General features: G+C 35.2%; 1 protein-coding gene across 1 annotated transcript in view; it reads left to right on the top strand.

The window, feature by feature from the left end:
- LOC127418565 (excitatory amino acid transporter 3-like) overlaps positions 1 to 14,185 on the top strand; it is a 16,544-nt gene continuing 2,359 nt past the window's right edge. The window contains exons 1-11 of the mRNA XM_051659569.1: positions 1 to 260; positions 5,214 to 5,354; positions 6,767 to 6,859; positions 6,973 to 7,087; positions 9,355 to 9,397; positions 9,928 to 10,032; positions 10,169 to 10,353; positions 12,074 to 12,181; positions 12,760 to 12,882; positions 13,578 to 13,772; positions 13,900 to 14,034. Of these exons, the coding sequence (XP_051515529.1) occupies positions 161 to 260; positions 5,214 to 5,354; positions 6,767 to 6,859; positions 6,973 to 7,087; positions 9,355 to 9,397; positions 9,928 to 10,032; positions 10,169 to 10,353; positions 12,074 to 12,181; positions 12,760 to 12,882; positions 13,578 to 13,772; positions 13,900 to 14,034 (1,343 nt within the window). The 5' untranslated portion in view covers positions 1 to 160. The remainder of the gene's footprint in view (positions 261 to 5,213; positions 5,355 to 6,766; positions 6,860 to 6,972; positions 7,088 to 9,354; positions 9,398 to 9,927; positions 10,033 to 10,168; positions 10,354 to 12,073; positions 12,182 to 12,759; positions 12,883 to 13,577; positions 13,773 to 13,899; positions 14,035 to 14,185) is intronic.

The following is a 14,185-nucleotide window of genomic DNA, read 5'->3' on the forward strand; positions in this document are numbered from 1 at the left end:
TTCACATCACATCGCACCCCTCCCAACCGCTTCACTTTAAACCTGCTGCTGCTGCTGCTGCTGCTGCTCGTTCATTTGTATATATCTGATCCCAAGAAAAGGGAGATCTGGTGCCTCGGTATTCTTCGGCATTCCAATATAGCCCGTGTGCCTCTCCATCATGGATATGCTGGGGAAAAAAGAGCGGAGAGGCAGGGATGTGAAGGGCTTGCTGAAAAGGAACTGGGTTCTCATTGCAACCATCGCCTCAGTGATACTAGGTAAGATCGGCGCATTTTAATGCTCTGTTTTAACGCATCATTACGTTCACCTTTGTCCTTGCGTCTATTGCGTTCTTGATTGCATTCTTGATTTGTGCTGTGGATGGCCACATACAATTACCACTTAAGTGGCCGTTCAGAAAAACGCAGCTCTCCTGCGCGAGACGCGGCGCAACGGAGACGTCCGTCTAGCGCTTATGCACACAGGAAAGCCGAATAAAGTCATTTAAAAAAAAAAAAAAAACCTTCGAAAAAATTCTCGAGACGCGTTTTAACCATTGAAGTTTATTTTTATTTATTTATTTATTTTATTTGACACAGCGTCTAAAAAACGCGCGAGACGCGGCGCGTGCGTGAAAATCCATCCATCCTGCGCGTGCTTGCATGGAAAAATGGAAATACGGCGCAGACGCACGCAACTCGAGTTCGGGTGTAAACGGTTTTTTAAGGCTGTAATAACGCAGTATCGTGACAGCCAGCCTCCTCACTATACCGTCAATTATGTAGCCTATTCACCGTTATTGCCTTATAAATTCCAAGCACTGCATGTCTCTGGTTTGGTATTACATGGTTCAACACGTGATGTCAGTCAGTGGCAATACCAGCGATTGCATTATATTTGTTGCATTTTTGCTGCACATGTACTGCAGGTGTGTTCATGAATTAATGTGATGAATAAAGGTATTGACCCGGATCAGGAATGTGTGTGTGTGTGTGTGTGTGTGTGTGTGTGTGTGTGTGCATGTGCGTGCTACAGCAAAAGCTGTTAGATATTTTACTACTGCCACAGAGAAACGTGACCAGACTTTCAGTATGACAGTAAAATCTCTCTGTATTCCACCTCACACACACTGCTATGACTGCATATTATAAATTAGGGGCTAGTTGTAACAGTTTCCCCATTGGTGAGGTTCTTTTTTGAAAGTCATTTTATTGGCAAATAAATATGCTGCCTTAAAGTCTTGATAACTAAACAGCTGTTGAACATTTCCACTGTTTTTGTTCTTTTAAATGAACACATTGATATTTTGTGACAACACTGAAATTCCCTTTTCTGTAATATAAAATCGTATTTTATAAGCCATTGATTTCTCACAACATATCTGTTGGATTTAAAATGCACTATAGGCTTTTTAATATATTTTAGTAAAAGGTAAACCGTTAATTCTGAAAAGAGCAAAAATGGAAATGTGACAAAAATATCAAGCCATTGTTTTGCAATAAACTGTTAAACATTACAACATGTGACAGCTTGCCTCAAATGGACATATAATGTAAAAAAAAATAAAATAAAATGCCTTTGTCTTCTGAGCACAGTTCAGCTTTCATTTAAAAACTATATTCATTAAAGAGTTGACCATTGGCTTAATGCCATTATGGTTTTATTGTGTTCAGTTGTTTACCCAATAACAGCAATTACATAAATGCCATGATGGTATTTTAGTTTGGAGGACAGAAGTCTCAAAAAATGAGTCTAATTTACTTATTTTACTTATTTGAACTACTGTTGTTGTTTGGTGTCATACCAACATAGACAACCACTTCTAGACATAGGCATTTATGTATTAGGACTCTGAGAAATATCACTTGTGACAACTCCACCCACGTGACAACTAGCCCCGGTCACATCCACTGTATATACAAAAAATACAAGGGCAGAAGGGAAAGGATAAAAAAGGTAAAGTCTGACAATTTTCTGAACTCTTTACAGCAACCACTGCAATATAGCAACGGTATTTTTTATGATTCTTTTAAACCATTAGTGATGAGCATATGTGATCATGTGTGTGCCATGTATATGTATTATTCTTGCAGATAAAATGTGTAATGCAATTGTAAAGAAGCATAGAAATAAGTTATTGTTTTTTATTTGTTTTTTCCAATTCAATATTGACCAAGTGGTCAGTGCTGGAAGCCGCAAACCATTCTTGGTGGTTAAATCCTTGGCACAAGTTTCATAACTATAGGCTGTCCAAAAACATTTTACTGTTGCTCTATTAGGCAATTCTTAGCTAGCTGGCTTTGGGTTGATAAGCATGTGCTTCGTTTTAATTTTTAGGGTTACAGCAATTGGCATGACATTCAATGACAGTGGCTGTTACCTTTCAGTGTAGGACATCCTCCATAATGACCTTCTGTCACAGAATCAACATAATTTCTAGAACATACTGCTCAAAGCTGTTATGCTTGGTCCAAACACCTAAGTCAATGTTAGTGTCATTTTTGTTACAGGGTTTATTGTTACATAAATGTCAAGAGCATAGCCAGGAAATTACTTTTGGGTGGGCCTCAATATAAATGGATGGGCTGTGGGGGCCTGGGTAGCTCAGTGGTAAAATACGCTGGCTACCACCCCTGGAGTTCACTAGCTCACTAGTTCGCTAGTTCAAATCCCAGGGTGTGCTGAGTGACTCCAGCCAGGCCTCCTAAGCAACCAAATTGGCCCGGTTGCAAGGGAGGGTAGAGTCACACGGGGCAACCTCCTCGTGGTCGCTATAATGTGGTTCGTTCTTGGTGGGGCACGTGGTGAGTTGAGCATGGATGCCGTGGTGGATGGCATGAAGCCTCCACATGCACTATGTCTCTGTGGCAACACACTCAACAAGCCATGTGATAAGATGCACAGGTTGACATTCTCAGATGTGGAGGCAGCTGGGATTCATCCTCCGCCACCCAGATTGAAGCAAATCACTACACGACCACAAGGACTTAAAAGGGCATTGGGAATTGGGCATTCCAAATTGGGTGAAAAAAATTTTTTTTTTTCAAATTTTCCTTAACAACAGAAAAGCGACACATTCAAACAGTTCTTTCGCACTTTCAGAAATCAGAATTTATGCATTTTATAAACTATTTTATAAATATATATTTGAAGTCAAAGAATAATCTCTAATATTCTGGGTGTGCCCAAGCCCACCCGGGCCCACCCTTGGCTACGCCACTGGTTACAGCATTTATTTCGGGCAACATTTCCCATAGATGTTCTATATGGATTAAAATTAAGTCATTGTCAATGTTTTAGTTGGCAGCTTCATCTGGAAGAGTTAACAAGAAATCTCTTATTGTACCAAGCTCAGCCATTGTTGCAGTATGAAAAAAAGTGCTTTAACTCACTGACCAGAAAGTAAAATATATACAGTATATATATATATTTTGGAAGGTGACGCCCAGTGGCGTTGAGTGACGTGCCAATAACCGTAACCCTGAAAATGAAAAAGCACAAAGCTCAATGAAAAATGTACCTTAAAGATTTGTTACTAATTTCATTATATATTCAATGATTTACTGAAATATTGAAATATTTATTTAATGATTTCATATTGAGTAATTTGTCCCTCCATATCTTTGGACATATACATAAACATAACTTTAGGTGCAATCACTTTTACAGTTAAACAAGGCAGGTCAAGTAAGCCATCCTTGCAATGTTTTACAACACTTTTTTTTTGTCATAATCATGATAATACTAGTCATAATCTTAGTCATAATCATGCTGTAATAATAAAAATGATATAATCACATGATAAAGTGCAACAACACTTAAAGGTGATGTTTTGCCTTGCAAAACATTCAAGGCAGTTTCAGGGTCTCTGTTTGGAATTGATTTGAGGATATGGCATAGAAATGTTGTTTTCCAAGCTAGACAGACTGGGCCATAATAAGAATGACAAAATAACAGTAACTTGACATTAACCTTTTCATGGGTTGGTTGGTTTTTGTTAAAGCCGTAGATTTCCTTGTGCAAAAATATGAATTTTAGCTTATATCAAAAATTGAGATTTGGAACAAACAAATGAATGTATAAAAAAAAGTTTCTCATCCTTCGCTGCTGTCCAACAGATTTAATTAAGTTCACTGGAAGGCTTTACAAGGATGAAATGAGATTGACTGGATTGAATTGATAAATTGATTAAAAATAAATAAAAAAAATGTCAGAAATATATTCACCAGTGTATCAGCCGAAGCCAATACAGCACATCTTGTACTAAACAGAGAAATCTGGCTGTAATACAGTGAAACAAGTTCAGTTAAATTATTTGTGCCTTGATACTACAAAACATGTAGGTTTTTTTAAGTGAAAGCATCTTGCTGTCTCAAAAGTATTTGCATAAGTTGACAAATTGTGCCCTATTACTATTGCCCTGATATCTACACAATATCAATATAACCCCACTAGGGGCCTTTTACCCCAAGTGTCAGGTAAAAGGCTCCCTCGCCACTAAAAAAGTGAATTTTATTCAAAACAACCTTCTGTTGTTATATCTTTTCCTACAAATTATGTTGCTAAAATCAATAAAAATAGATGTAGTTCTTGAATCTTGATACACTTTGTGACCAGAACATTTTTTTTTCCTTAAGGGATGACTATGGTCCCATTGTACCCTGTGCAGCTCACTATTCTTGTTTGCATTTTTGCAAAATGTCTCATCTTTAGCAGGGAAAGACAAATTTGTCTCAATACTTTTTGCTCTGAATTTGATACGGTAAGGGGCACACAGCACACATTCTTGCATCCATCTGCTCAGTTGTTTTTTTAAATTATTTTTCTAAAATGCGCTAGACAGACATATTTGACGCTTCTAGCTGCTTTTCAGCGGCATGAACGTTTTGAAGTAAAAATAGTTCAACTTTTAAAAGCATTTCACGAGACACCAGCATTCTATTCCCTCACACTGAGTCTTACTGTTTTTGAATGCAAGAACGCATCCTGTGTGAACAGCCCCTAAGATCAGACTACTAATTGTAACCACTAGTGATTCTGCGCAAATTAATATAAAGTCATGTGTTTTTGATGTTGAGATATTGTTGTAAGATTTAATTAGTGGACTTGCTTTGTACAGAGAGCCTGGGTAGATTTTGCTTTGATGTAGATTAGATGCACCTTAGAGCTTCACATTTACAGTCAGTTTGACATGCTTTCTGACTGATTCTCTATAAATCTATCCTTTACAGGAATTGGACTTGGAGTAGTTGTACGGGACTATGCCTCTCTGTCCCAGCTTGAGAAGCAGTACTTTGGCTTCCCAGGAGAAATCCTGATGAGAATGCTAAAGCTAGTCATCCTGCCTCTCATCGTCTCTAGCATGATAACAGGTCTCTCTTCTTTTTCTTTTTTTCTTTTTTCAAATTTGCGACATTGACCTTTATATTCAGACAAACAGACTGACGGATGGACGGACGGACGGACGGATGGATAGATAGATAGATAGATAGATAGACTACTTTAATAGATAGATAGATAGATAGATAGATAGACTACTTAGATAGATAGATAGATAGATAGACTACTTAGATAGATAGACTACTTAGACTAATAGATAGATAGACTACTTTTATAGATAGATAGATAGACTACATAGATAGATAGACTACTTTAATAGATAGATAGATAGATAGACTACTTAGACTACTTTAACAGATAGATAGATAGATAGATAGATAGACTACTTTAATAGATAGATAGATAGACTACTTAGATAGACTACTTTAATAGATAGATAGATAGATAGACTACATAGATAGATAGATAGATAGACTACATAGATAGATAGATAGATAGATAGACTACTTTAATAGATAGATAGATAGATAGATAGACTAATAGATAGATAGATAGACTACTTTAATAGACTACTTAGACTACTTGGATAGATAGATAGATAGATAGATAGATAGATAGATAGATAGATAGATAGATAGATAGATAGACTACTTTAATAGATAGATAGATAGATAGATAGACAGACTACTTAGATTACTTTAAAAGATAGATAGATAGATAGACTACTTTAATAGACTACTTAGACTACTTGGATAGATAGATAGATAGATAGATAGATAGATAGATAGACTACTTTAATAGATAGATAGATAGATAGATAGATAGATAGACAGACTACTTAGATTACTTTAAAAGATAGATAGATAGATAGACTACTTTAATAGATAGATAGACTACTTAGATAGATAGACTACTTTAATAGATAGACAGATAGATAGATAGACTACTTAGATAGATAGATAGATAGACTACTTAGACTTTTTTAATAGATAGATAGATAGACTACTTAGATAGATAGACTACTTTAATAGATAGATAGATAGACTACTTAGATAGATAGACTACTTTAATAGATAGATAGATAGACTACTTAGACTTTTTTAATAGATAGATAGATAGACTACTTAGATAGATAGACTACTTAGACTTTTTTAATAGATAGATAGATAGACTACTTAGATAGATAGACTACTTTAATAGATAGATAGATAGACTACTTAGATAGATAGACTACTTAGACTACTTAGATAGATAGATAGACTACTTTAATAGATAGATAGATAGATAGATAGATAGATATATGTATTTATACTGTGTATGCTTATATAAATATATTAGTTAATACATATAAATTAACTATATGTATTTGAGTTAATACTGTACATATATAAATATATATATATATATTTTGTTGACATGCTAACTGACGACCTTGCCTTTGAAGGAGTGGCGGCTTTGGACTCGGAAGTGTCAGGGAGGATTGGTCTACGTGCAGTCGTTTATTACTTCTCCACTACAGTCATTGCTGTCATTCTCGGTGAGTCACAGACACATGCGCACTGTTCAATAAACTTTATATAAATTAACTTAAAGACATATTGTATTAAAATGGCATTTCTGATAGTCTAACAAAGCTGTCATGCTCACAAGGAATCGTTCTTGTGATGACCATTAAACCTGGGGTCTCTCAGAATGTGGAGAATATTGAGAGAGCCGGAAACAGTCCAAATGTGACCACCGTGGACACCTTGCTGGACCTTGTTAGGTACAAATTGCAGCCCTTGGTCTACCATTGTTGTAAAAAAAAAGATATTACATGACAGATTATAAAGTGGCCCTAAAAAGTGTTTGAATACTTAAGTGAAACTCAGAATGTGTTGCATTAGATATCAAAATATCAAATGAAGGTTGTAGTTCATTTTAAAGAAAGATAGCACACTTTATGCTGAACATTTCACGAAAAGAGCTTTGTCAGATTGTCATTTTATAGAATATAGAACAAAATATATAGTGTTAAAAAGGAAGATAAAAAAGGATTTGGACAATTTAGTCATGAGTAAACTGACATTAGTTGTGAAATGTTCATACACTGTAAAAAAGGAATTAAGCAAAACTAAAAAGTCAAGGCAACATGATGCAGTACGATTTTATCAGTGCATCTTAAGAATTGTCCTCAGTAACATTGCTTTGTTCGCAATTCAAATACGAGAACTTTCATTTTGTCACAATTCAATCTTATATATGGTTTTAAATTACTTTTACATGAAATTATCTGCAATTTTTGCCTCTGAAGAAAGGTATGTCTTGCAAAGCAAGACAGTATGTACTATTGTTTGACACAGACACACAATAGACCTCAACCCTTAACACAAACCTCAACGGTGACAATCCACAAACCTCATTAAAGGGATGGTTCACCCCAAAAATGAAAACATGCCATCCCAGATATGTATGACTTTCTTCTGCAGAACACAAATTAAGATTTTTAGAAGAATATCTGAAATAATAATATAAGCTCTGTAGGTCCATACAATACAAGTGAATGGTGGCCAGAACTCTGAAGGTCCAATATCACATGAAAGCAAGGGTGTAGATTTGGCTTGAGCATTGGGGGTTACAGTGTGAAGAATTTACATGTTTCCATTGATCATTGTATAAATATGGGGGGGGGGGGGGTTTACTTGCTTGTTTTGATTATTGGGGGGGCTACCTCCCCACCATCCCCCCTGGAATCTACGCCCCTGCATAAAAGCATCATAAAAGTAATCCATACGACTCCAGTGGTTTAATCAATGTCTTCTGAAGTGATCCAATCAGTTTTGTGTGAGAACAGACCAAAATATAACTCCCTTTTCACTGTACATCTTGCCATTGCAGTCTCTAGGCACAATCATGATTTCAAGCTTGATTACACTTCCTAGTGCTTGACGCATGCGCAGAGCACTAGATGGCGCTATAGGAAGTGTAATCGAGCTTGAAATCATGATCGCCAAGGAGACTGCTGTCAAGATTTTTTGTGAAAAAAGGAATTACATTTTGGTCTGTTTTCACCTGAAACCAATTGGACCACTTTAGAAAACACTGATTTAACCACTAGAGTCATATGGATAACTTTTATGATGCCTTTATTTGACATTTGGACTTTCAGAGTTCTGGCCACCATTCAATTGCATTGTATAGACCTACAGAGTTGAGATATTGTTCTAAAAATCGTAATTTGTGTTCAGCAGAAGAAAAAAAGTCATACACATCTGGGATGGCGTGAGGGTGAGTAAATGAAACGTAAGAGAATTTTCATTCTTGGCTGAACTAATCCTTTAAGATAAAAGATGAGCTCTTAACATCATCACACAACAATTAACTAAACAGGCAACAAAAAACAACAATAACAGCATAAATAAAGTCAGGAAATAGCCAAGAATAAGCCTATAACACTAACCGCATAATTTATTCGTGTTGCAATGCATGCTGGGAACTCTCAAATCAGCAGCATTGTTCAGTATGAAATTGTTCATTCAGGCAACTCTGTTAGGTTATTTGGGACAACATTTGGGGGGATATTGTTGGTCTAACATCCATTTTATGTAGATGCTAAGTAATTTACATTTCATAGTATCCATGACTAAAAAAAAAACATAAGCTGAAAAAAATGTAATTTCATTTTTTACAGTGTAGTTAATGTGTTGAACTACACCTGTGGTTACTCTGCTAAAACACCTGTGTGTACTTGAGGGGAACTGACTTCATTCATACAAAAATGACCTTTGGTACCTTCCCTTGCATAAATGCAAAAATTTATAAAATGAAAATATCTAGCATCATTTGTTTCCAGATGACATTTGATTTGACATTTTATAATCTGATGCAACAACATTCATACATGTTTATTTGTGGTTTAAGTACCCAAATACATTTTAGGTCAAGTGTACTATACTTTATATTAAATGTGAAATAATACATAACAAAACAACATTAGATATGAAAAATAGTCTGTATCATGCATTTAAAAATGTTTTTCTCGTTTTACCAAAGGAATATGTTTCCTGAAAATCTTGTGCAAGCCTGTTTTCAGCAGGTAAAAGTTACTGTAGTTTTTTCTACTTCAAACATGAGGACTTTAAAGGAATAGTTCATCCGAAAATGAAAATTCTCTCATCATTTACTCACCCTCATGCCATCCCAGATGTGTATGACTTTCTTTCTTCTGCTGAACACAAACTGAGATTTTTAGAAGACTTATCTCAGCTCTGTAGATCCATACAATGCAAGTGAATGGGTACTAAAGTACTGATATATTGATCTGTTTCTCACCCACACTTATCATATCTCTTCAGAAGACATGGATTTAACAAATGGAGTCGTGTGGAGCACTTTTACGCTGCCTTTGTCTGCTTTTGGAGCTTAAAAATTTTGGTCACCATTCACTTGCATTGTATGGACCTACAGAGCTGAAATATTCTTATAAAACTTTGTGTTCTGCAGAAGAAAGAAAGTCATACACATCTTGGGTGGCATGAGGGTGAGTAAATAATGAGAGAATTTTCATTTTTGGGTGAACTGTTAGTTTAAGTCATTGCTTTAAAAATTGTACCATTTGTCTTGCAGTATAAGACGCAGCGCAAAGAGATCGAACCACCAAAAACCAACATAAACGCAACTGTTACAGCTACATTTCCACCACTGACTACAATTATCACAACTGTTGCACAGGTGAGACAAAGATTATTTCAGACAAAGACTGGTATATTGCTATCGTATGGTACATTGGATTGTTATAATCACAAGGGGATTATTTGACAATGGCTAACCTGTTGAAAGCATTAATTTGTGCTCATTCATGCTGTAGAATTTGACCAAGGACTACAAGATCGTTGGAATGTATTCAGACGGGATTAATGTTCTTGGTCTCATCATATTCTGTGTGACATTTGGCCTGGTCATCGGCAAGATGGGAGAAAGGGGACGCATCCTTCTAGAGTTCTTTGATGCTCTGAATGAGGCCACCATGAGACTCGTTCACATTATTATGTGGTTAGTCCTGACACATGATAAACATTCTGGCAGAGACCTGAATCAGAATCACCACTGGCCATGACTGAGGGCTGCAAAATAATGACAAAATATAGAATTGTCAGTTATTTCCCCTGATACTGCAATTGCAGTAATATATATATATATATACACACACACATACACACACACACTACCGGTCAAAAGTTTTGAAACACTTGACTGAAATGTTTCTCATGATCTTAAAAATCTTTTGATATGAAGGCGTATGCTTAAATGTTTGAAATTAGTTTTGTAGACAAAAATATAATTGTGCCACCATATTCATTTATTTCATTATAAAACTAAAATTAAATTAAAAAAAAAAAGTTTTTGAAATTGATGACTTGGACCAAATAATAAAGAAAAGCAGTCAATAAGTGCCCAACATATAGATGGGAACTCCTTCAATACTGTTTAAAAAGCATCCCAGGGTGATACCTCAAGAAGTTGGTTGAGAAAATGTCAAGAGTACATGTCTGCAAATTCTAGGCAAAGGGTGACTACTTTGAACATGCTAAAATATAACACAGTTTTTGATTTATTTTGGATTTTGTTTAGTCACAACATAATTCCCATAGTTTCATTTATGTTATTCCATAGTTTTAATGACTTTACTATTATTCTAAAATGTGAAAAAAAAAAATAATAAAGAATGAGTAAGTGTTTCAAAACTTTTGACCTGTAGTGTATGCATATATATAATGCAGTTGCATCATACAAAATTAATATAATTTTATATATATAATATATATATATATATATATATATATATATATATATATATATATATATATATTTATATATGTACAGTATTAACTCAAATATATATAGTTAATTATATACATATATATTATATACATACACATATATATATATATAATATATATACATACACAGGACCATTAATAATAAAAAGTTTTTCACATTTTTAATAAAATCTACATCCCCAATTCTGAAATTGTTGGGACAGTATAAAAATGCTAATAAAAACAAAAATAAGTGATTTATAAATTCTATTCACCCTGTGCTATAGCGAAAGCACAACAACAACACATTATTTGATGATTTATCTTGTGAATGTAATTTTTCTTTTTTTTTCTTCTTTCTTCTTATAACACTTATTAATCATTTGGGCACTAAAGTGGAATTTTCATCCATTATGCAGGTCTTCAGCATAATGCCAATGTACGGGGCCTTCGTTGCCGTGTTTTGCGTATACGTGTTGTAGTGCTTTCAATATAGCACAAGGTGAATGGAATGTACAAATCACTCCTTTTTGCTTTTATTAACATTTACCATACTGTCCCAACTTTTTCAGTACTGGGGTTATACACAGAAAGCGAGCAACACAACAATCCTAGAATGAAACATGCAGGAAAAACATGAAAATATACAAAATGAAAAATAATAAAATAAAGAATATAAATCAAAAATATTGAAATAAATTTAAGGCCTATTTGTGCTAAATTAAATTAAATTAAATTATGGGAGTAGACCCAAATGGAATGCTCTGTAATCTACAATTTTCGTGACTAGTTAATAATGGATTATTTGTTCAATTAATTTTGCAGCCTTACCATGAACTTTTGGATTTTGTTTGTGAGATGCAAAGTTTCAATTTTATATATTTATATATATTTGAGGTGTTGTGTCAGTATGTTTATAAACTGAATGATGCTTTATGAATTTTATTTTGCAGTTACATGCCTGTCGGCATCTTGTTCCTGATCGCTGCCAAGATCATTGAGGTTGAAGACTGGGAAATCTTCAGGAAGATGGGCCTGTACATGGTCACAGTGCTCAGCGGGTGAAGCATCTTAAATGTTCCCTTGTTGACTGCAGTGGAGCTGATTTACTACTGCTGTTATGCTAGCCGTTAACTGTTCAGATACAGTTTAATATCAGCTCTGTCCCCACACAGATAAGGGCCAAGGACATTTAAAACTGCACAAGCTGCAGATGTAGTTACAATACATTTCATAAACTCCAAATGTCGACTAACTTGAGTGATAGAGCCAACCGAGGATCGATCAGGCTTTTCTAATAATACAGTTAAACAAATGTCATCTGCAATCATGTGGAATAGACTGAAATGACAAGTGTGGATTGCACAGTGCTGAGTCATGCAGAGAAATTTGTAGCTCTTAAGACTAGAGAGGACATAAATCCAAATGACCTTGGAAAAAATTTAGTGGATAACACCAAATAGCTTTTTTCCCCCACCTAAATTAAAGCTACTAAATGTGTCTTTATTCTCAAACAAAAAGTGTTATTATTAGGTAGTCTCTTTATTCTAATGTTCACCCTGATAATTTGACAACGTGCACTACTTTCTGCTGACAAATGTTTTTTGGTTTAAAACTTATTTCCTCTGTGCCTCCACAGACTTGCCATCCATTCCATCATATTCCTCCCACTTATCTACTTTGTCTTTGTGAGGAAGAATCCATACACCTTTACTTTGGGGATGGCACAGGCCCTGGTGACAGCCCTTATGATTTCCTCAAGGTGAGCCAAAGAATCTGCATTTTATTGGTCTCTTGAACAAGGGGCAAAACTTCTTGATGAATCAAAATGGTCTGTCTTAAATGAATGATCAATTAAAAATCAATGGTTGAACTTTGTTTGTTTGTACAAAATGGCTAATAATGCCTTTAACTAACAAATATAGAATTGAACCACACCACATTATTTATAGTCAGTATTGTTGTTCTTTGTGCCGTGATCAGTATTGTTTCTGTGAAAAGAATGATCTTTTTTATAACCGAGTTGAACTACTGAGCTTAATGAGGATAAATATAAGTGCAGTCTGATAAATAAAATAAGCAATTTAATGAAATTTAAAGACAGCTTAAAACAATTAAAACAAGTTTAAATGACAGAGACAGTGTAGCAATAAATCACTGATCCTGATCAAATCAGAAACAGATAAAGAAAAAAAATGCTGTGACTTCAATAAAATCCTAAAATGCTTAGAAACATTCTGCGAAGGCGTCTTTAACACTGTGTTTTGGTCAACATTTCCAAGATGTGTATAGCTGGGATGCTATGGCTATGCTACGCATTGTCTTTCCAGTTGTATACATTTTGAATGTGCTGTGAACACAACTGACATTTTCAAATCCACAGTAGTCAAAGAATTGGAACTGCTTTTGTATGTGACCCTATTATGCCTTTTACAATGTATGTTTTTACTACATCAGCTCAGCTACCCTGCCAGTCACCTTCCGATGTGCAGAGGAGAACAACAGGATTGACAAGCGGATCACCCGCTTTGTCCTTCCAGTTGGTGCCACCATCAACATGGATGGCACTGCCCTCTATGAAGCTGTCGCTGCCATATTTATAGCCCAGTTAAACAACTATGCCCTGGATGCTGGGCAGATTATTACCATTAGGTAGGTGGGATGTATGAATTTGAAAAGGAGGTTCAAATACAGTTGAGTGGCTTTTTGAAAAATATGCACAGTCCTTGAATGAAGCAATGAGGCCTAAATCTTTTTTTCTTTCTTTTTTTTTCTGTAGTATCACGGCAACAGTTGCCAGCATTGGTGCAGCGGGAGTTCCAAATGCTGGGCTGGTAACCATGGTGATAGTACTCACAGCTGTGGGGCTTCCAGCCAGTGATGTCACCCTCATCGTTGCTGTTGATTGGCTGCTGTAAGTATCTCTCTTTCAATGTCCAAAGTGCCAGATACAAAAAAAAAAAATTCTGATATACAATGGGGTTTTGAGTCCACATTGAAAATCTACGATTCAAAATCTGTTTTAAGCCAGAAAATAAACAGAAAGTTTTATATTTTCTAATATC

The sequence above is a fragment of the Myxocyprinus asiaticus genome, chromosome 1, assembly GCF_019703515.2.
Source record: "Myxocyprinus asiaticus isolate MX2 ecotype Aquarium Trade chromosome 1, UBuf_Myxa_2, whole genome shotgun sequence".
Taxonomy (NCBI): domain Eukaryota; kingdom Metazoa; phylum Chordata; class Actinopteri; order Cypriniformes; family Catostomidae; genus Myxocyprinus; species Myxocyprinus asiaticus.